Source organism: Thamnophis elegans, chromosome 12, assembly GCF_009769535.1.
Source record: "Thamnophis elegans isolate rThaEle1 chromosome 12, rThaEle1.pri, whole genome shotgun sequence".
NCBI lineage: Eukaryota > Metazoa > Chordata > Lepidosauria > Squamata > Colubridae > Thamnophis > Thamnophis elegans.
This window is the reverse complement of record NC_045552.1, coordinates 7,217,502-7,239,577: the sequence shown is the minus strand read 5'-3', so window position 1 is coordinate 7,239,577 and position 22,076 is coordinate 7,217,502. Positions and strand designations below refer to the sequence as shown.

Below are 22,076 nucleotides of genomic sequence, written 5' to 3'. Positions count from 1 at the left end.
GAACAAGGATCTTTGTTCACAACACTGACCTCAAGGAGCCTGTGATGCCTTTCGTTTTGACAAATTCAAACCAGAATTCCCAACCAGCATCTCCCTTCGCAATCGAGCTAAATCATTGCCCAAAATAAGACCTTCCTTGTTCACTTTTAGTGAAAAGGAAATCTGAACATTTGTGGTTAGCAACTGATTACTCTGGGCTTCAGCTGCAAATGGATCTCTCTCTCTCTCTCTCTCCTCTCTCTCTCTCTCCCTCTCTCTCTCTCTCTCTCTCTCTCTCTCTCTCACACACACACACACACACACACACACACACACACTTTGGTGACACCCAGGCTGAAAGCAATTAGAAATTCAAGTAAATGACGGTGGATATGATATTGTTGCCATTATGGAAACGTGGTGGGATGAAACCGGCAAATGAAGCATACAGCTACAGCAGGAGAGTCAAACGCAAGGCCCGGGGGCTGGATCCGGCCCATGGGGTGTTTAGATCTGGCCCACGGGGCTGCCCTGGAAGCAGTGAAGGACCAGCCCGTGGTGCCTCTGTCACTGAAAACAAAGCTCAGCTTCGTTTTCACTGGCAGAAGTTTGCAGGAGGCCATTACAGCTGAAAATGGAGCTCGGAAGCTCGTTTTTGCTGGCAGAGTGCTCAGGCCACCATAAGTGCCCCCATCATGAGTAATGTCGAACTGGTCATGCCCACCATGCCCATGCCCACACCAGCCCTGGTGCAAGCAAAAGCAACAGAACAAAGTCAAACTAGAGTCTTGAACTTTAAGAGAGCTAATTTCAGTAAACTTAGAATTTGGGAAGGATTCTATGGATGAGAATCCTCAAGGGGAAGACAAGTCAAGAAGCTTGGGAAATTTTAAAAAGTGATATTATAAAAGCCCAGTCTAGCACAATACCAATGAAGAAGAAAAATAATAGCTCTCAAAAGAAACCAGCAGTAAGAGATTCTCTGAAGAAGATGGATCTCTGTGGTGACAGCAATACAGATGGCACAGCCTCGTGGTCCCTGGTGGTAGTGCTTCTACAGAGACAGGACTTGTAAGATGTCCTACCTACTAGGTCTTATAGGCAGTCCTTGATTTATGACTGAACAACAATTTGAAGCAACAATGGCCTCAGAAAGAGTGCTTTATGGTCCATAAAACACTTCCAGCCCATTGTGAAATAACATGCCCCACCCTCTCCAGTCACACGACTGCATTTCGGGTGCTAGGAGACCAGCTCGCATTTACAACTGGTTGCAGCATCCCTTGACCGTTATTTTTGACAGGTTTTGCCAATTCCTACTGTGTTCTTGGCATTGTTTCCTAGATTGTTTGCCGGCAAACATGCTCATGCAGGAGAATGGCTTAACGATCTCTGCACAAATAGGAGAAAAATCCATGGCCAGTCCCATAAAGGAAAAAGTAAAGGAGTCCCTGTCAATTTTACTCTGTTAGACTACAGGGCAGAGGTAGGTTCCTACCAGTTCGCACCTATTCAGTAGAACCAGTTCGTCAAATCTACCGAACCGGTTAGAAGAGGTTCCACCAGTGGACCCGGAAAGCAGGCCACACCTACAGAAGAGGTTCCAAAATGTTTTGAAACCCACCACTGGTCTTTGGATATGATTATTCTACACTATCATGCTCATATTTATAAAACTCAGTGCCTCTGTGAAAGGTAAGGATGACTACTGCGTTTGTGGTGCAATCAGAACATTTTTGAAGTTGTTTTAACGCAAACCAAAGATACCTTTTAAAAAACAAGTTGACATCATATTCTTACGCATGCCAGTGCTACGTGTGAGGTAATTTAAGGTGGTTCTGACAAGTGTCGTCGGCATCTTCATATCCGGTCACATGGGTGGCAAGCCACTCCCATCCGGTTACATGGGCGGCAAGCCACTCCCACAAAGGAGGCCACACCTACAGAGTAGGTTCGAACAATTTTTGAAACCCACCACTGCTACAGGGGGTGGTGCTCACCTCCGTTTCAAGGCCATTGAGCCAGAGTTTCCCAAAGCCAGCATGATGTCGCAGAGTGCCATTACTTCCCACCGAAGTGCTACCTATTTATCTACTCACATTTGCCTGCTTTCGAACTGCAGCTGGGGCAAGGATTGTGTGGAGCTTGGGTCTCGAACCTGGGTAGCCAGCTTTCCAGTCAATAAGCCCAGTATCTTAACCACTGAGCTATCACATCTGTCCAGTCCCGTGCTTGCCTTGAATTACAACCACAATGACTTACGATCAAAATTATTCTAGGTCTTCTCTTCTAGTCCAACCCCCTGCTCAAGGAGGAGACCCTATACCATTCCACACTATCCAGTTTCTTCTTTAAAATGTCCAGTCTTGGAGAACCCGCAACCTCTGGAGGAAAGTCATTCCACTGATTAATCATTCACTGTCTGAATATAATGTCCAACAGGACATTCAAATAAAAGACTGAAGTGGGAAGATCTTGGAAGACTTGAGTAGGTATAGGTAAGATAGGAGGAAGTTCATGGCAATTATGGGAAAACTGGGGAAGGACCTGAGGCATATTTTTAGGCCTGCATAAAAAGGGACACAGTGGCTCAGTGACTAAGATGCTTACCTTGTCAATCAGAAAGGTCGGCAGTGAACTCCCGTTACTCGTCTCAGCTTCTGCCAACCTAGCAGTTCGAAAGCATGTAAAAAATGCAAGTAGAAAAATAGGAACCACCTTTGGTGGGAAGGGAACAGAGTCCTCCATGCGCCTTCGGCATTGAGTCATGCTGACCACATGACCACGGAGAGGTCTTTGGACAGCGCTGGCTCTTCAGGTTTGAAACGGAGATGAGCACTGCCCCCTAGAGTCAAGAACGACTAGCATGTACCTTTACCTTTTATACTTATGCTAATTGCTTTGACATAAGTAGGTGGGATCATCATGGCTTGTCAATGGGCATCCTCTAGATATGAGGACTCCTTCTTTTAGAATTTCAAGCCAGGGTGGTCATTGCTGAGCTTAACTGGCAATGAGGACCACATAGAGATTTGCTTGATCTAGAGGAGATCTGTCTGCCTGTCCATCTGTCAGTCTACTGCAATGAAGAATGAAGGAGAACTCTCCAGGAAAGAAAAGGAGGTAGGGGAACCAAGGATCGACAAGGAATCGGTCAAAAGTCACAAAGAATCACATCATGGTGGAAGATGGTCAAAAGTCTGAGCTTCCTTTGAAGGACCTGGTAGGGTTTCAATATTTTAAGGCATAAAACCAACTGATCTTAAAGGGCTGAAATGAATTTTCCTTTATTATAGCACTGTTAGCCACACTCAAGGCTTGGCAAGATATCTTGGGCACTGCCTTGTGTAATGTCCTCTCATCCTATGACTATCATTAAGTGTTGTACCTTATGATTCTTGACGAATGTATCTTATCTTTTTATGTACGCTGAGAGCCTCTGCAGCAGTGGTGGGTTTCAAAATTTTCTTAGAACCTCTTCTGTAGGTGTGGCCTGCTTTGTGGGAGTGGCTTGCCAGCCATGTGACCGGGTGGAGTGGCTTGCCAGCCATGTGACCAGGTGGGAGTGGCCAACTTGTAAAATGTGGTGAAACTCACTTAACAACACTCTTGCTTAGCAACCAAAATGTTGGCTCAGAAACTCTGGCATTTGAAGCACGCAAGTCTTAAAGCTGTCAAGTTACAAGACCCTTGCACCCCTAACCCTTTAGGAAAAAACCCCCAGGGGTGTTCACACTTGACAGCTTTAAGACTTGTGGACTTCGACTCCCAGAATTCCTCCTCTTGCTCTTGATGATGTGCAGACAGGTGGGGGGAGGGAGCTGGAACCGGTTCTAAATGGTACTGTAGATTTGTGGAACACCTTCTATAGAAGAGGCTAGAACTGGCAGGAATCCACCCCTGCTATGCACCAAAGACTAATTCCTTGTGTGACCAATCACATTTGGCCAATAAAGATTTCTATTCTATTCTATTCTATTTCTATTATTTCTATTTCTATTTCTATTTCTATTTCTATTTCTATTTCTATTTTATTCAATTGAATCCCAATTCCCCAATATTTCACCAGATCACCCACGATACCATCAAATTCTTGCAAGAGCTTGTTGAGTTTAAAAACATACTTTATTTGGAGGTCTGGAGGTGTCTCTCAGAGATTCAAACCGCTTTGAGTAAGTTCAAAGGGCTAGCTAACATTTCCCCCAAATATCGAGCAGGAAAGGAGGAAAACGAGGGATTTTACCTTGAGCCAAGTCAAGCATTTGGTCCATTTGAAACAGGAATTGAGCACTGCTCGCCCATTGGCAGAACAGGCTAACCTGGCTTCTGTAAACCCATACAATTTGCACCATATTTGCCATAGTGTGATTGCACAAAAATAGAGCAATGTTTAGAAAACCAGCCTGGCTTCATACATCGCACCGAACTTCATAGGCATCCAAGAAACCCGAGTTAAATACTAACCAAGCCTAACATATTTTCAGCTTAGATTTCTCATGGGAACATCACCTTCATTCTTTACCCTAACCTGGTAGCTGATCCCAGGTTTTAAGCATTACGTTGTGCAAATCTTCAGAAGGTTGCTTTGCAGGAGAGACAGATATGCCTCCTCTCCACCTTCTTAGTATAGTATAGTATGTTATCTCTGTTCTATCTCTCACCCACGTCTGGCTTCCTGTGCCCCCACTTTACCGGGGTTTGCCACACTGTTCAGCCCTATTTTTAATACTTATGAGGAAGTTGGAGAGAAAAGTTCACTCCAGCTAAAAGTCAACTTTGGGACTCCAGGGCACTTGAATGAAAAGCCAAACAAATATGAATTTATAAGGTCCATTCTATTAAGACCACCTAACCTGGCCAGCCACTGGTGGGTTTACCTGTGCAACCCCTGCTGCATCATTATGGCCAAACTTTATTGGTGAAAAGCAACAGCTTCTGCACACTGGTGGCTGGTCTCCAGAAGTCCCATCCTCTGAGACAAAATCCTAAAGTCTATCACCTTGGATGGTTGGTTTGATAGTGATAGCAATAGCATTTAAACTTATACTATGTCTCCCTGAAAATAAGACAGGGACTTATTGTCTTTTGATCTCTGAAATAAGCACTTGGCCTTATTTTTGGGGAGGTCTTATCATTTTTGAGGTGCAGGAGACGGCGAGCGTGGTCACCTCATGGCTGCTGCTGTGTTGCAATATTTTCTGGGGAGGGCTTATTTTCGTGCATGCGCTTAAAAGCTCGATTGGGCTTATTATCCGGGGAGGTCTTATTTTCAGGAAAACAGGCGATACCACTTCACAGTGCCTTTACAGCCCTCTCTAAGGGGTTTACAGAGTCAGCGTATTGCCCCTAACAATCTGGGTCCTCATTTTACGGACCTCGGAAGGATAGAAGAAGGCTGAGTCAACCTTCAGCCTGGTGAGATTCGATCTGCCAAACTGCAGGCAGCCGTTGATCAGCAGAACTAGGCTGCAGTACTGCACTCTAAGCACTGCGCCACCGCGGCTCTTCTTGATGGCCGTGGATGGCCACTCTACCTTCCACATGTCCATTCACTGCAGGCATTTTCCAGGAGAAATTTTGTTTCATGACTTAGCAAGGCTGTTCCTCGTTGGTTAAAAAGAAGGTCCAAATTCAAAGTCCCAGGATTTCCTCTGGAGACTTTGGGCTGGTCAGTAAGTGAGAAAACGGAACGAGTGGACTCAACCATCTGTCTTGGTGAAATGCCACTTCCATGGTCTATGTTCTTCCTTCTGAGAAGGCGAATCAAAGAACCTTTAATGGCTGCTACTTCCAAGAGGGGCATCACAAGAGGACCTTCATCAGCAGGTGTGCAGCGAGAGAGAGGAAGAGACATCCTGTCAGCCGGGACACCTGGTTGGCCGGCCAGCAATTGACAGTATCGGTATCAAACAAGTTCACTAATCCAGAGTATAAAAATTCGCAGACGGACTCCGTTATGCAACCTTTCAGAGTGATGTTGTTTTCTAAATAGGACAAACGAGAGGGAAAGTCACACAGAGCCTGTCGGTGATGACCTCAGAAGTCCACGCAACCACTTAGTGGCTACCTAACACAACACACTAATCTTTCAACTTGTTTAACAAAGTCCCAGTATTATATTCAGTAAACAGGTGAATATAAACCATATCATAGTGCAGGGTGTCAAACTTGCATTGTCACAGCAGCATCACCTGATGTATTGTGACTCCCCCCCCCCTTTTGCTAAACTGGGTGTGGATGTGGCGAGCGTGTGACACATCCGGCCCGCGAATTTGACAGCCCTGTCATAATGTAATATGATGGTTTGGTATAGATCAGTAGTTCCCAAACTTGGCAACTTTAAGACTTGTGGACTTCAACTCCCAGAATTCTCCAGCCAGCTGGAGAATTCTGGGAGTTGAAGTCCACAAGTCTTAAAGTTTCCAAGTTTGGGAACCACTGGTATAGATAATAGAATAAGAGAGTTGGAAGTTTGGAGGTCTTCTAGTCCAACCTTCCGCTTAAGAAAGAGACCCTACATCAGGGGTGGGTTTCAACCAGTCCGTGGCGGTCCGCGTGGACTGGTTGGTCAGTGAACCCGGAAGTAAGTAACTTCTGGGAACGCCAAAGGGCCCACCCACCTGCCCTCAGTCCTTATTGGTCTTTAAAGGCTTCTGCGCTTCCATGCAGGCGCATGGCACATACAGCGCCTGCGTGATTCTCCGCAAGCAGCTGGAGCATCACGCAGGCGCTAAGACGCATGCGTGAACTGTGCGCGTGCATGAGGATGCCGGCGGCCCCGTTCCAACCGTACTGGTTGGAATGGGATTAGCAACCCACCACTGCCCTACATGATTCTGGGCAAATGGTTGTCCAATCTCTTCTTAAAACCTCCACAACTTCTGAAACGTTCATGTTGTTCCACTGATTGTTCTCACTGACAGGAAAATTCTCCTTAATTCTAGGTTAGATCTCTCTCCAATAAGCTTCCATGCATTACTTTTTGTTCTGCCTTCAGGTGCTTTAAAAAATACACCCCCCCTTCCTTTCTGTAACCGCCATTTAAATATTGGAATACTGCTATCGTGTCAACCCCCTAACCTTTCTCTTCATTAGACTACACATATCCAATCCCCCCACCCCCATTGTATGGGTGAAGATCCCACCTAAGCCACATACACTCACAGAGAAACCTAGCCAACGTTAACAGAGTTGGAAGGGACCTTGTAGGTCATCTAGTCCAACCCCCTGCCCAAGCAGACCCTACACCATTTCTGACAGATGGCAGTTCAGTCTCTCATTGAAAGCCTCCAGTGATGAAGCTCCCAAAACTTCCAAAGGCAACTTCTGTTCCATTGGTTGATTGTTCTCATTGTCAGAAAAATTCTCCTTAATTTCTAGGTTGAATCTCGGTCCAGTCATATTTCTAAAATGATACTCTTGAAGACAGAAGAGCTCTTTTAAACATATTTTGGGGGGGAGAAGGAAGTACACAGTTAATCCCATGGTGTTGTTGGAAAAAACATAGACAATGTTTTGGGGTATTTCCTCTTCCCTGGTCCTTCTCTTCACTAGACTAGCCAGGCCCAGTTCCTGCAAACGTTCATCCTATGTTTTAGCCTCCAGTCTCCTAATCCAGTGTTTTTCAACCTTGACAGCTTGAAGATGGGTGGACTTCAACTCCCAGAATTCCCCAGCCAGCTGGGGAGTTGAAGTCCACCCATCTTCAAGCTGCCAAGGTTGAAAAACACTGTCCTAATCATCCTGGTTGCTCTTCTCTGCACTCTTTCTAGAGTCAGAGTTACAGTGTGGTGACCAAAACTGGATGCAGTACTCTCGGTGTGGCTTTACTAAGGTTTTATATAGCATGATGGTGTCTGAACTTCTGTTCCATGGCTTGATTGCTCTCACTGTCAAAAAAATGTCACCTTATTTCCAGGCTGAACCTCTCCTGGTTCGGTTTCCATCTATGATTCATTATCTGGCCTTCAGGTGCTTTGGAAAATAGCTTGACCCCTTCCTCTCTGTGGCAGCCCCTCAAATATTGGAACGCTGTTATCCTGTCTCCCCTGGTCCTTCTCTTCACTAGACTAGCCATGCCCAATTCATCGTATGTATATTTAGCCTCCAGTCCCCTAATCATCTTGGTTGCTCTTCTCTGCACTCTTTCTAGAGTCTCCACCTCTTTTTTTATAGTGGGATGACCAACGCAGTCAATATGTTTTAAGGCGAAGTGTGAACGTATTCATAATATAACCTCAGAATTACCAGAATATGTTTGTCCGAGCAAATCCAGGCAGTAATCTTCATGTCCAGTGCACTTGACCATCTTCACAGGACATGGCTCAAATTCAGAATAGCAGGCTGGGCAGTATTTCCCATTGGCTATCTTATTTATTGGTGGCCCTGGAAAAAAAAGAGCCCAATTAATTAAATCAGAACATTTGAGTTAAAAAACGAACAACCCCCTTGATCATTCGTCCCATTAGTTTTCTAGGCCTCTGTAGGCATTTGTCATCCATAGTTACTCTCAAACCTACTCCTGCATTTTTATACACAGTCCTTGACTTACAACTATTCATTTAGCGACAGTTCCAAGTTACAATGGTACTGAAGAAAAGTCTTACAACTGGTCCTCATACTTACAACTGATGCAGCATCGCCATGGTCCGACCCACCTCACAGGGTTGTCATGGTGGGAGAAAGAGAATACTGGACATGTTCACTGCCTTGACTTACTTATATGGTTTCTTTTAATCAAATAAACAAATAAACATTCCCAGTTTGCCTTCAGAAATGGTGGGTGCTTCATCACTTGAAGTTTTTAAGAAGACACTGAACAGTCACTTGCCTGGAATAGTATGGGGGCTGGGCTAGAAGACCTTCAAGGTCCCCTTCAGCTTTATTATTCTATTCTATTCTATTCTAATTCCAATTCCAATTCCAATTCTATTCCAATTTCAATTCCATTCCATTCCATTCCATTCCAATCCAATCCAATCCTATTCTATTCTATTCTATTCTATTCCCATTCCAATTCCAATTCTATTCTATTCCAATTCTATTCTATTCTATTCCATTCCAATTCTATTCTATTCCAATTCTATTCTATTCCATTCCATTCCATTAAATTCTAATTCTAATTCTAATTTTATTCTAATTCTAATTCTAATTCTAATTCTAATTCTAATTCTAATTCTAATTCTAATTCTATTCCATTCCATTCCATTCCATTCTAATTCTAATTCTAATTCTAATTCTAATTCTAATTCTAATTCTATTCCATTCCATTCCATTTTAATTCTAATTCTAATTCTAATTCTAATTCTAATTCTAATTCTAATTCTAATTCTAATTCTAATTCTAATTCTAATTCTAATTCTAATTCTAATTCTAATTCTAATTCTAATTCTAATTCTATTCCATTCCAATTCCAATTCCAATTCCATTTCCATTTCCATTCTATTTCTATTTCTATTTCTATTTCTATTTCTATTTCTATTTCTATTTCTATTTCTATTTCTATTTCTATTTCTATTTCTATTTCTATTTCTATTTCTATTTCTATTTCTATTTCTATTTCTATTTCTATTTCTATTCTATTCTATTCTAGTTCCAGTTCCAATTCTAATTCCATTCTATTCTAATTCTAATTCTATTCTATTCCTTCTCAACACTCTTAACCCAGTCTTCAAAGAATCCTGCAAGCCTTCAGATAAAGTTGTTTATCCATTTTGCAAAGGGGGAAAAAAACACGGAAACATCTAATTTGCAATTCAAGGATTGTATCAAAGATAGGAAACTGTAGTCCTCCAGATCTGGCATGTCCAATCTCGGCAAGTTTAAGACCGATGGACTTCAATTTCCCAGATAGGCATGCTGGGGAATTCTGGGAGTTGAAGTCCATAGGTCTTAAAAGTTGCCAAGGTTGTATACCCCTGCTCTCTATCATTCTGCATCACAATACTCAACAGGGCCTCTAGTGGAGAATCGTGGTACGTGAAGTTCTTGGAGGGCATGGCAACTTCCCAAGTCTTTTGAGATGACATCAGTGAAGGTTTGGAGTGCCAATCATTTCTGACATTGTTGGGTGGTGATCACTGGCAGAGGAAAAGAAGAAGAGACCTACATAGAAGAGAATCTTCTCTGCAGTCTTCTCCTGAACAACAGAGGGTGCTTTTCCTGAAGAATTCTCCTTGTCCCAAGGTCACCAAAACAGATCCAGAGGTGCAGTTCTCTGAGAAGTAGCAGCCCTTTGCTATAGTTGACATGTTTTTTCCTCCTGCCAAGAGAGAAGATTTCATATTTGGTGAGGTTCAGGTCTTCACCCAGACTAGCAGTGCACAAAGATAGCTTTTGTGGGACTCCTTTTGAGACTAAGGATCTCAAAGCTGTAGTGGGGTACTTGCTTAGCCTCAAGAAGCACCCAACTCAATGGCTTGCATCTCCAAGCCTAATATCTTGGAGAGTTACCTCTAGGTGAACTGGCAAAGGAACTCAAGTGGAAGGCAACTTTCCATGTTTGGATCATGCTTCATTAATTCGCAGGCATAAAGAAGCATGTTTGTTATGACTGTTAATATTTGATATCTAAATCCCACAGTGGTTAAAATTTTCAGCTGGACAGCTGAAGAGACCTGATGAGTGCCAAGTGATGGGGTGAGCTCCCGTTCTTGTTCAAGCTCCTTCCCACTTAGCAGTTCGAAAGCATGCAAATGTCAGCAGATAAGTAGGTGCCACTTCGTTGGGAAAGCAGGCAACAGCCTTCCATGCACTCTTGGCATATAATCATGCTAGCCACATAACCATGGAAGCGTCTTCGGACAACGCTGGCTCCCTCGGCTAGGAAATGTAGATGAGGGAGATGAACCCTGCCCCCTAAGGTTGGGCATGATTGTGGACAGGGGAAATCTGTACCTTTACCCAATGGCTACAGTTCTGATGGGCAACGCTCAAATCAATAAAATGTATCATAGAAAAGATTGTCTCAATGCAGATAATATAGCAATCTCAACTCGGAGAAAAGAGAGGGTTCTAGCCAAAAGATTTTCAATGTACTTATTGCACTTTTTACACTGCAGATAGATAGATAGATAGATAGATAGATAGATAGATAGATAGATAGATAGATAGATAGATAGATAGATAGATAGATAGATAGATGGATATAAAAGGATAGAGAGATAGGGATGGATGGAGATAGAGGGATAGAGGGATAGAGATGGATGGATGGATGGATGGATGGATGGAGAAAGAGAGATAGAGAGATAGCGATGGATGGATGGATGGATGGATGGATAGATAAATAGATGGATGGAGACAGAGGGATAGAGAGATAGAGATGGATGGATGGAGATAGAGGGATAGAGAGATAGAGATGGATGGATGGATGGAGATAGTTGGATAAAGAGATAGAGATGGATGGATGGATAGAATAATAGATAGATAGAGAGATAGATAGATAGATAGGTGGGTGGGTGGGTGGGTGGGTGGGTGGGTAGGTAGGTAGGTGTAGAGGGAGAGATAGAGATAGAGGAGTTGTGCAATGGCCTAGAGGTGGCACTCTTGCCTCACAATCAGGAGGCTGTGAGTTTGATTCTCTTTCTCTTTCTGGGCACAATGAGAATATCTCTACGGAACAAAACTCACGTTGGCGACATTAAACACTCTGCCAGCTCCATTCAGTTGCCCAGACTCCACCCCATAAGGGATTATGGAGTCGTTAAAACATCATGAAGATACAGCTAGCTAGATATAGATATGAGTGTCTGTGTATAGGTATATATGCTTTGTTTCTCCGAAAATAAGATCGGGTCTTATGTTAATTATTGTTCCAAAAGACGTATTAGGCCTTATTTGAGGGAAAATACGGTACTACCATGTTTTCACGAAAATAAGACAGGGTCTTATTTTCTTTTGACCCCTGAAATAAGCGCTTGGCCTTATTTGCGGGGTGGTCTTATTATTTTTGAGGTGCAGGAGGTGGCGAGCGTGGTCACCTCATGACTACTGCTCTGTTGCAATATTTTCAGGGAGGGCTTATTTTCAGGGGAGGGCTTATTTCAGCGCATGAGCTCAAAAGCCCGATTGGGCTTATTATCCAGGAAGGTCTTATTTTGGGGGAAACGGGGTGAATGCATTTGTGTGGCTGACGAGCATAACTGGGGCTTATTTTTGGAGTAGGGTTTATATTGCGAGTATCTAGGGAAAAATCATGCTAGGCTTAGGTCTTATTTTTGGGGAAACATGGTATGAATGCATACAGCACATGTGTATGTGTGTTGTGTATATGTATAGGTAAATATATACTTTCTTTTGAGAGCAGGCAACCAAATTTCATTTTTAATGTCTGCCGGTGTGCTCACAGTAAAAAAAGTGACAGTAAAGGTTATCTTAATATTAATGTTCTATTTTTGTTCTTATAACCAAAGGAGGTGTTCTGCCCCCCCCCCCCCGTCCCACACCAACACACACTCCGAGCCAAAGATAAATTATGGCATTTAATTAACAGACAGACAGGTCCTTGGCAGCAAAATAGCACAGACAAGCTTGGGCAGCAATCCAGCACAGATAAGCCATGGCAGCAATCCAGCCTGCCAAACTCACAGTGATGTTCTCCGACATTTGTTCCTGCATTGACTTCTGCAAGAGGGTCGTATGCACAAGCAGTCTTTTTATAGTCTGCAGAGGAGCCTAATGACCACCAGCTGAGTGCACTTACCTCCTTAACTGCGCAACTGTCCCTTACACCTATTAGCTCTTTGGTGCCGGGCATCCAGGAACAACTTACTGCTGACGTCCGGCTCACTCTCCCTTGTCTCCTCCCCACTGGTCCAAGGCTCAGATGCCTCCTGGTGGCCAACCAGCCTCTCTGCGTCCTGCTCAGAGTCGGAACCCTGTCCAGGGTCTTCCACATCCTCCAGAGCCGACTCATAGAGCCACTTACTGTCGGACTCTGGTGGCAACTCCAATGGCTCCTGCTGGGCCACAACACTAGGCATCATCTTAATCTATTGCAAACAGGTGTGGCAGGTTGGACTGCAATAAGGACTGGCTCAGAGTTAGCCAGTGAATACCATGGTCAGGAAAGGAACCGAACTTAATCTGCTAGTCTCAGTTCAACTTCTTAATCTAATCCCACTCACAAACTGGCCTGGAGAGTACAGATGTTCCTTGATTTACAACCATTTCTTTAGTGACTATTCAAACTTACAGTGGCATTCTAAAAAGTGACTTACAACCAGATGTTGCCCTTACAACCATCACAGCATTCCTCAGAATCATGTGATCAGAATTTGGTTGCTTTGCAACCAGCATTTATTTATGGCAATTCCAGCATCCTGGGGTCATGTGTTCCCCACTGGTGACCTGCCCAGCCGGTTTCTGACAGCCAAAGTCAGGGGGGGGGAAGCTGGACTCACTTAATGACCATGTGATTCATTTCATCACTGCAGATATTGCCAATCATGGCAAAAAAAAAAAAAAAAACAGTTGGCAAATCAGGAGCAATTTGCTTAACAACCGCTTTGCTTAGCAACAGTGAACTGTGCACGCGCAGTCCCTAAAATCTAAAATGACGGCAGCCCAGCAGTGGCGAGGAAACCAGCTTGCTGCCGGTTCTGCGACCCAGGCCTGAATTTCACAACCAGTTCGGCTGAACCGGCCCGAACCGGGAGCAACCCACCTCTGGTCTGCTTGTCTACTGCTGCCCCTTTCACTCACCTTGGGAGATTTCTGTCAATTCCATGAGGCAGATGTCCTCATCCGATTCACACATCTCTTTCCCAGTTAGACAACTATTTCCCGTGCTAAAACATACTTCACACTCCAGGGGGGCACCTGAAAAAGTGAAACGGCCCATCAACTTTCAGAATAGATATTTCAGCCATGTATCCACGGGGGTCGCTTAAGGACCTGGTGACTACATTCATACCACGTGCCAGTCTGGTGATTTGGTGGGTTTCTTCATGTCTGTGTATGTTAGGCTTAGCCTGTTGGATGAACTCAAGCTGCCAGGTTAAAATTTATGTTTACATGGGTGGTGTCAGTTCAGGAAATTAGTTAACTCATGAATCAGCTGAAGAAGAGCTGGGTTTGACCGTGAGAAATTCAGAAATGTAGAAACACCAGAGAAGAAAAATACCGTATTTTTCAGCGTATAAGACGCACTGGAGCAGCAATGAGAAAAGCAGGCAAAGCATGGAAGATCACTTCACTCGTTAGCACTTCATTAGGACTGAAAAAAAGCTTAGGAAAAGCTACATTCAGAGTATAAGACGCACACAAATTTTCAGCCTCATTTAGCCTTTGTGTAGGTGTGACGGTGAGTCTTGGCAACTCCCCAGTCTTCTCCCCTGAATGGCAGCTCCAGGCCTCTGTGCTTGCCGGAGCTGACAGGGGGGAAGTGGTCTTATAATAATGCAAAATCCCCATTCCCACCCCACTCCTGGGGGAAGGATACTTCAAAATTCCCACCCAACTCTGGGGCCAGTTAGAGGTGGTATTTGCCACTTCTCCGAACTACTCAATATTTCCACTACCAGTTCTCCAGAACCTGCTGAATTTCACCTCTGCTGCTAGGACAAGATGATTCCTCAGACAAAAGCTAATAAACAAGGATTGACTTTAGTGACATCTTTGACCTTCTGAGATTGCAAGCCTGGTTTTGCTCCAGTTAGAGAGACAATCCCACCTTCCCTTCCCCAAAGTATCTTTTGTTAGGTCCACTAGTCACTATGTTCACTACTACCAATTTGTATTAGTGAGCATCAGTGATGGGATTCAAATGATTTTATTACTGGTTCTGTGGGGGTGGCTTGGTGAGCATGGCAGGGGAAAGATACTGTAAAATCTCCATTCCTTCCCCACTCCAGGGGAAGGTTACTGCAAAATCCCCATTTCCTCCCAATCAGCTGGGACTCGGGAGGCAGAGAATACATGCGGGCGTGGCCAGCCAGAGGTGCCATTTGCCGGTTCTCCGAACTACTCAAAATTTCCGCTACCGGTTCTCCAGAACTGGTCAGAACCTGCTGAATACCACCTCTGGTGAGCATAGTGTCTAGTGGACCTAACAACTCTATTGTTTAGCAACAGAAATTTTGGCCTCGATGATGGGTGTTAAGTCGAGAAATACCTATCCTGGAATCTTGCAAATCCACCTGGGTTTTCCCTTTCCTCCCTCTTACTCCCCAGAGAGTTGTAGGGCGAGCTGCTCTTCTAATCTTCTCCAATTCCCTGGGGCAAAACCCGTGCTACTTCTTCTGTTGTTGTCTAGACAAGTACAGGTATGAGCTAGGTGATCTGGGGAACTCTGGAATGTCCCAAATTAGAGCAGGCGTATCTTGGAGAGGCTTTTCGTGACGTAACTAGAAGGCCTGCCTTCAGAATCTGTCAGACGTTTGCCCAGCTGTTGAGGAACTACCAGATGTTTTCTTACCAGGAGAAAGAAGTAGAGAAATGGAAAATAAGCTCAGAAGAACTTCCATGATGAAGAACTTGAGTGATGAAGATGGCAGCGTCTTCCTGGAACTGCTTCTCTATGTCCTAAAGAGTAAACATTCACAGGAAAAAATAGACATTTACAGGTAGTCCTCGATGTACGACCACAGTTGATGTCAACGTGTATGCTGCTAAGTGAGAAATTGGTTGAGTGAGTTTGCCCCATGTTACGACCTTTCTTGCTGCAGTTTTTAAGTGAATCACTGCAGCGGTAAAGTTAGTAACCCGCTTGTTAAGTGAATCCGGCTTCCCCCTTGATTTTGCTGGTCAGCAAAAGGTCGCAAAAGGGGATCACACAACCCCCGGGATGCTGCAACCGTCGTAAATACGAGTCAATTGCCAAGAGTCTGAATTTTGACCATGTGACCATGGGGAACGCTGCAACGGCCAATGCTTTTTTTTGGGGGGGGGGTCATTAAATGAACTGTTGCAAGTCGTGGAGTACCTGTTTTCTCTTTGGGAAAGCAATATTTGGCAGAAAATATTTTGCTTTTAGTTTCTTCTTTTGGGGAGAGGAGGGGGGGCAAGTGGGGTATTTTAAAAAAATCCTTCCAGAAAAAGGACAGCCTTTTGCAAATCTTTTTTCCCAGTTTCTTCACTGCTTCTGAGTGGGGCATGGTATTCTCCCCTCATTGCGACTGCGGGGGTCCCACATCAAACTGTAGATCACATCATGACTGACTTGTAAGGTGAGAATAGATACCGGTCCAATGCCTGATATTTGTTTAACATAAACGACATTGCACTTCAATGGTTAAATTGCTTCGATGTTGGTATTTCAACATAGATCTTTTAAAACATTTATAATTCACTGTGTTCTACCAAGATGATATTATGTATGTATGTGTATGTATGTATGTGTATGTATGTATGTATGTGTGTGTGTATATGTATGTATGTATGTATGCATACACATACATAATTTCATCTCTCCCTATATATGTTCATTCACTGTATTATATGATAGATAAATTGTATTATATGATAGATAGATAGATAGATAGATAGATAGATAGATAGATAGATAGATAGATGATAGATAGATAGATGATAGATAGATAGATAGATAGATAGATAGATAGATAGATAGATAGATAGATAGATAGATTCAAATACTTTGGCCACCTTAGAATACTGTAGTCAGTTTTGGTCGCCACGATGTAAAAAAGAGGTGGAGACTCTTCTAGAGTGCAGAGAAGAGCAACAAAGAGGATTAGGGGACTGGAGACTAAAACATATGAAGAACGGTTGCAGGAACTGGGTATGTCTAGTTTAGGTTTTAGGTTTAGGTTTATTAGATTTATATGAAAATAAGGTTTAATGAAAATAAGGACTAAGGGAGACATGATAGCAGTGTTCCAATATCTCAGGGACTGCCACAAAGAAGAGGGAGTCAAACTATTCTCCAAGGCACCTGAGGGTAGAACAAGAAGTAATGGGTGGAAACTAATCAAGGAGAGAAGCAACTTAGAACTGAGGAGAAACTTCCTAACAGTTAAAACAATTAATCAGTGGAACAACTTGCCTCCAGAGGTTGTGAATGCCCCAACACTGGAAGTTCTTAAGAAGATGTTGGATAACCATTTGTCTGAAGTGGTGTAGGGTTTTCTGCCTAGGCAGGGGGTTGGACTAGAAGACCTCCAAGGTCCCTTCCAACTCTGTTATTCAATGTATTCTACCTAATGAGAAGGAAGGACTCCAGAAAGAAGAAGGGGACGACAGAGAAGGAGGTGGCTGGATGGAGTCACCGAAGCAGTCAGCGTGAGCTTAAATGGACACCAGAGGATGGTAGAGGACAGGAAGGCTTGGAGGAACGTTGTCCATGGGGTCGCAAAGGATTGGAAACCACTTCGCAACTAACAACAAACAAACAAACAAATAACTGCTTACTTTGTGGCAACTACCACCTTTTTCAAAATTTACCACTATTATATCTCAACCGGTTTTCCGGATAGAAAGAAATACATGACACCAAATTTCTCCCAGGGCTAGGAGTTGAAAAAAAGAGATTATTCAAGTTTCTTGGGAGTTGCCCTAGGAAGCCCTGATCTCCCAGCTTTTGAAGTTTTAAACCTGATTCATTTCTACTTGGAAGTGTTAACTTGTTTTTCCACTTTGCTTTTAAGTCACGGTTTTAGTCCCTGTACAGGACTAAACTTATAACCGTTTGTTTGCTGGTTATTCAAAATTTACAACAGCACTGAAAAAAAAATGACTTATGACTGTTTTTCACGCTTAACAACAACCATTGCAGCTTCCCCGTGGTCACGTGATCGAAATTCGGCCGCTTCGCAACTGACTCCTATTTATGACGGTTGCAGTGATCCCCTTTTGCGACCTTCTGACAAGCAAAGTCAACTGGGAAGCAGGATTCGCTTGATAACTGTGTTACTGTGTTAGAACCTAGGCAGGATAACTGTGTTACTGTGTTAGAGCCGAGGTGGCGCAGTGGTTAGGGTGCAGTACTGCAGGCCACTTCAGCTGACTGTTATCTGCAGTTCAGCGGTTCTAATCTCACCGGCTCAAGGTTGACTCAGCCTTCCATCCTTCCGAGGTGGGTGAAATGAGGACCCAGACTGTGGGGGCGATACGCTGACTCTGTAAACCGCTTAGAGAGGGCTGAAAGCCCTATGAAGCGGTATATAAGTCTAACTGCTATTACTGATGTAGCAACATTAGCGGTTCGCTTAACAACTGGGGCAAGAAAGGTTGTAAAATGGGGCAAAATTCACTAAATATCTCGCTTAAGCAGCATACAATTTGGGCTTTCTTACAGTCTTCAGGTGTGCTTAATATGGTTTTATTATGCTCTTGCAAACCGCCCAGGATCACTTAGAGGAGATGGGCGGAGTGGAAAATTTAATAAATGCATAAATAAAATGATGAAGTTTGCACCCCTTTGCTCATCGAGTCTTCCTTTGAAACTGCCACTTTTAGGGATTAAAGAAACAGCACTGGTGTCCGGGCCACTACTGTTACACACACTACACCTAGGATTGTTCTGGAGATGATGTGCGTCGCTGTTTGTGTTTATATTCAGATTTGTCCGTGCTCCACTAACTACAATATTTTTGTAGATGAAATCATGAATCCTGCGGAGAAGAGAATTTCCATGAAATTCTCCAGAGGGACAGTAGTCATTTTGTCACTTCGATCAGAATAGAGCTGAAAGGGATCTTGGAGGTCTTCTAGTCCAACCTCCTACCTAGGCAGGAAACCCTATTCCATTTCAGACAAATGATTGTCTAACATGTTCTTAAAGACTTCCAGTTGTTGGAGCATTTACAACTTTTGTAGGCAAGCTGTTCCACTGATTAATTGTTCTAACTCTCAGGAATTTTCTCCTCACTTCTAAGTTGATTCTCTCCTTGATTAGTTTCCATCCATTGCTTCTTGTCCTGCCCTCAGGTGTTTTGGAAAATAAATTGACCCCCCTCCTTCTTTGTGGCAGCCCCTCCAATACTGGAATATTGCTATCATGTCCCTCCTAGTCCTTCTTTTCACAAGACTGGACATCTTTCAACACTGCACCTGGGTGGTTTTGGGTATATGAATGTCCTCTCTTTATAGACCATTCTGGTGAACCCCGCTTTCCTGCTAAGAGATGGCACCAGGAGAAAGAAGTTGGCAAAAGTTCCGTGCTTATTTTATTTGTCTTTTTTGATCCATGGCTCAGAAAGGGTGGGCAGCAAGAGAAGCTTGAGAAAGGATTGAAATATAATAATAACCAAGAATAGACAAGAGCTGGAAACTCCAAGAATGACCTCAGCTTAAAAAAAAAATGACCTCAGCTTAAAAAAAAAAAATCACCACGCATCTGCAAGACACTACGATCCTCTTCACCAGAACAAGGAACTCAAAAGGGGAAGAAAAAGGTTTGAGAAATCATGACACCCAGCTTTGACATCAGCTAGGATTTGAAGATATATGCTATTTTTTTTTAAAAAAAAAAAAGCAGTGGGAAATTCTATTTTCTTGCAACTGGGCCAATTCGAGAGCTTCAGGAGCAGGAGGTTCATTGGGAGGGTAAAAAACCCCACCCAGTTCAGGAAGTGGCACAGGGTGAGCCAAAATTCAAAGACAGGAAGTCCTCGACTTACAACAGTTCAATTCATGACCATTCCAAGTGACTGGGGGGGGGGGGGGGAAGAGATCGTTTTTCACATGGCCATCGCAGTTTCCCCGTGCTCATGTTACAGAACTTGGAAAACGGTTCATATTTACGTCCCGGGGTCTGACGATCTGCTTTTGAGACTTTCTGACAAGCCAAGTCCAGTGTGTGTGTGTGTGTGTGAGAGAGAGAGAGAGAGAGAGAAAGAGAGAGAGAGAGAGAGAGAGAGAGGGAGAGAGAGAATCCAGAGTCACTGAACAACCATGTTACTAATTTAACAACTGCTGTGATTCACTTAACCACCGTTGTAAAACGGAGCAAAATCCACTTAAAATCCAGCTTCACGGCATAAATGATGGGCTCAGCCGTGTTCGTAGCTCGAGGAAGAGAGGTGCGTCTTAAACCTGACACCTTCCAGCTCCTGATGCCAGAAATACGTCCCCTCTCTCCCTCCCCAAGCCCCAGATTAACCTGTTCTGAAAACTTTCCAAAAGACAAAATACTTTGTGGTTAGAGACCTAAAGGGGCAACAAGATCAGCTGTGGTCGCTGAGCCTCATTGTTGACGGTTAATGAATCTGGAGGATTACGAGAATCCCACAACTGGCAACGCTATTAAATTCTATTAATATCCCAGAATGATATGGAGGAAGGGGGGGGGAGGAATGAATGACACCGTAACCCAATCAGCAATCCCTGCAAGTCCTTACCGTTTCCCAGCCTTCAAATACATACCCTGCGCCTGCTTTCTCTGTGCTGATCCACCTGTCCACACGGGCCATTTTACCAGCAAACGCCGAAATCCAGCCGAAAAATAAATAAATATATCCCTTTGAAAAAAAACCACAGGATTTCACAAACTCCTCTGCGTTACACCCAGAGCTGGCTGGCTTCTACTCCGTATAGTGTCTCTTTTGCTTTTGCTGTGCCTTTAACAGCAGCTGAAATTCTTGGCAGTCGCTGAAGATGGTTTTGTTTTTTCCCTCCTTCTTTCTTCACATGACTTTTATCAGAGCTAGCAAAGTTTCATCTGTTGCTTTCCTGAGTGACGCCTGCAGATTAAACACACACACCAAAAGGGAGGCCAATCCTCGCTTTAAAAATAACTCTCGGTGAAGTCAAGTCGCAAAAGGGGGAATTTCCCAAATGGCTAACTGTCAGCACGTTGGACAAGATTGAGGAGAAGCTCGGCATCATGGTTTGCACAGCTAACCGAGCTGGGTTATTTGAACAGGGGTTTGTTTTTTTTGGGGGGGGGGGTGATGTGGTGGTGGGGAGAGAGAATTTGGTTTGTTGCAAATTCTCAAATGCAGCTCGTCTGCCTGGAATCCACACTGTATATCGGACATTAATACAATTCAACGGGTCCAGAGGTATTTCACGAAGAGCCGAGGTGGCGCAGTGGTTAGGGTGCAGTACTGCAGGCCACTTCAGCTGGCTGCTATCTGCAGTTCAGCGGTTCTAATCTCACCGGCTCAAGGTTGACTCAGCCTTCCATCCTTCTGAGGAGGGTGAAATGAGGACCCAGACTGTGGGGGCGATATGCTGACTCTGTAAACCGCTTAGAGAGGGCTGAAAGCCCTAGGAAGCGGTATATAAGTCTAACTGCTATTGCTATTGCTATTGCTATTGCTATTGCTAAGAGCCCTCCACTCCTCTGCTCAGAGTAGAATCCCTTACGCCACCAGGCTCAAAATTCTGGGCTTGGACAACTTGGAAATATACCACCTTCGGTCTGACCTAAGCTTAGGAGACAAAATCGCCTTCTAAAATGTCCTACCTGTCAATGACTACTTCAGCTTCAACCGCAATAATACACGGGGTTCACAATAGATACAAACTCTTTTTTTTGTAATTTTTTTATTTATTTTCAAAACAAACATACAAATCCTCCTTCTTTACATACTGTAGAAAGTGGTTACAAAAGGCTGGTTACAAAAGGCTTTTGTGCATCTCTTCCACCGTCGTCAAATATAATTCATATTAATTCAGATATCTTAACTCAAATATTTATTATATTACCATCATCATGCCTCCACTTTTATTTGACTATATTATTTACTATAAACGTTTATAGACGTTTATTTAAACGTCCTTCATCCTAAAATATACTAAGATTTAATACATAACCACATGCTGGCATTTCATTTACTTATTTATAAAATCCTCCATTAACATTAAATCCTCATATCCTGTTTTAGCTAAACATCCATAATGTTTAATACCAAAATTTTCTAATCCTCCATGTATATAATTTATTATCATTATCCTTTCTTTATTTAACTATATCCTATATCATAACATTTCCCCCCCATTAGTTAAAACTTAACTGTGTCTAATTTTGTTTTGTTTTTATTATTGTTATTAATAATCTTTATATATAGTCCAAAAATATTTCTAACCTTCCCTTCTCATATCCAATTATTACTTATTATAACAGCTCAACATTGTATACATTACTATCATTATCAATTTGTATTTATCTATACTTATTATCACTAGATTTAACC

At 43.3% G+C, this 22,076-nt stretch overlaps 1 protein-coding gene across 1 annotated transcript; it reads right to left on the bottom strand.

The window, feature by feature from the left end:
* Positions 1-5,413: 5,413 nt before the first annotated feature.
* On the bottom strand, positions 5,414-20,607 carry LOC116515272 (phospholipase A2 inhibitor and Ly6/PLAUR domain-containing protein-like). Its single transcript, XM_032227206.1, has 6 exons — positions 20,302-20,607; positions 15,395-15,501; positions 13,681-13,797; positions 10,088-10,240; positions 8,227-8,364; positions 5,414-5,963 (listed from the first exon to the last, which is right to left on the bottom strand). Exons 2-6 carry the CDS (start codon positions 15,441-15,443, stop codon positions 5,782-5,784), a joined length of 639 nt encoding a protein of 212 aa, XP_032083097.1. The 5' UTR covers positions 15,444-15,501; positions 20,302-20,607; the 3' UTR covers positions 5,414-5,781.
* Between the last annotated feature and the right edge of the window lie 1,469 nt (positions 20,608-22,076).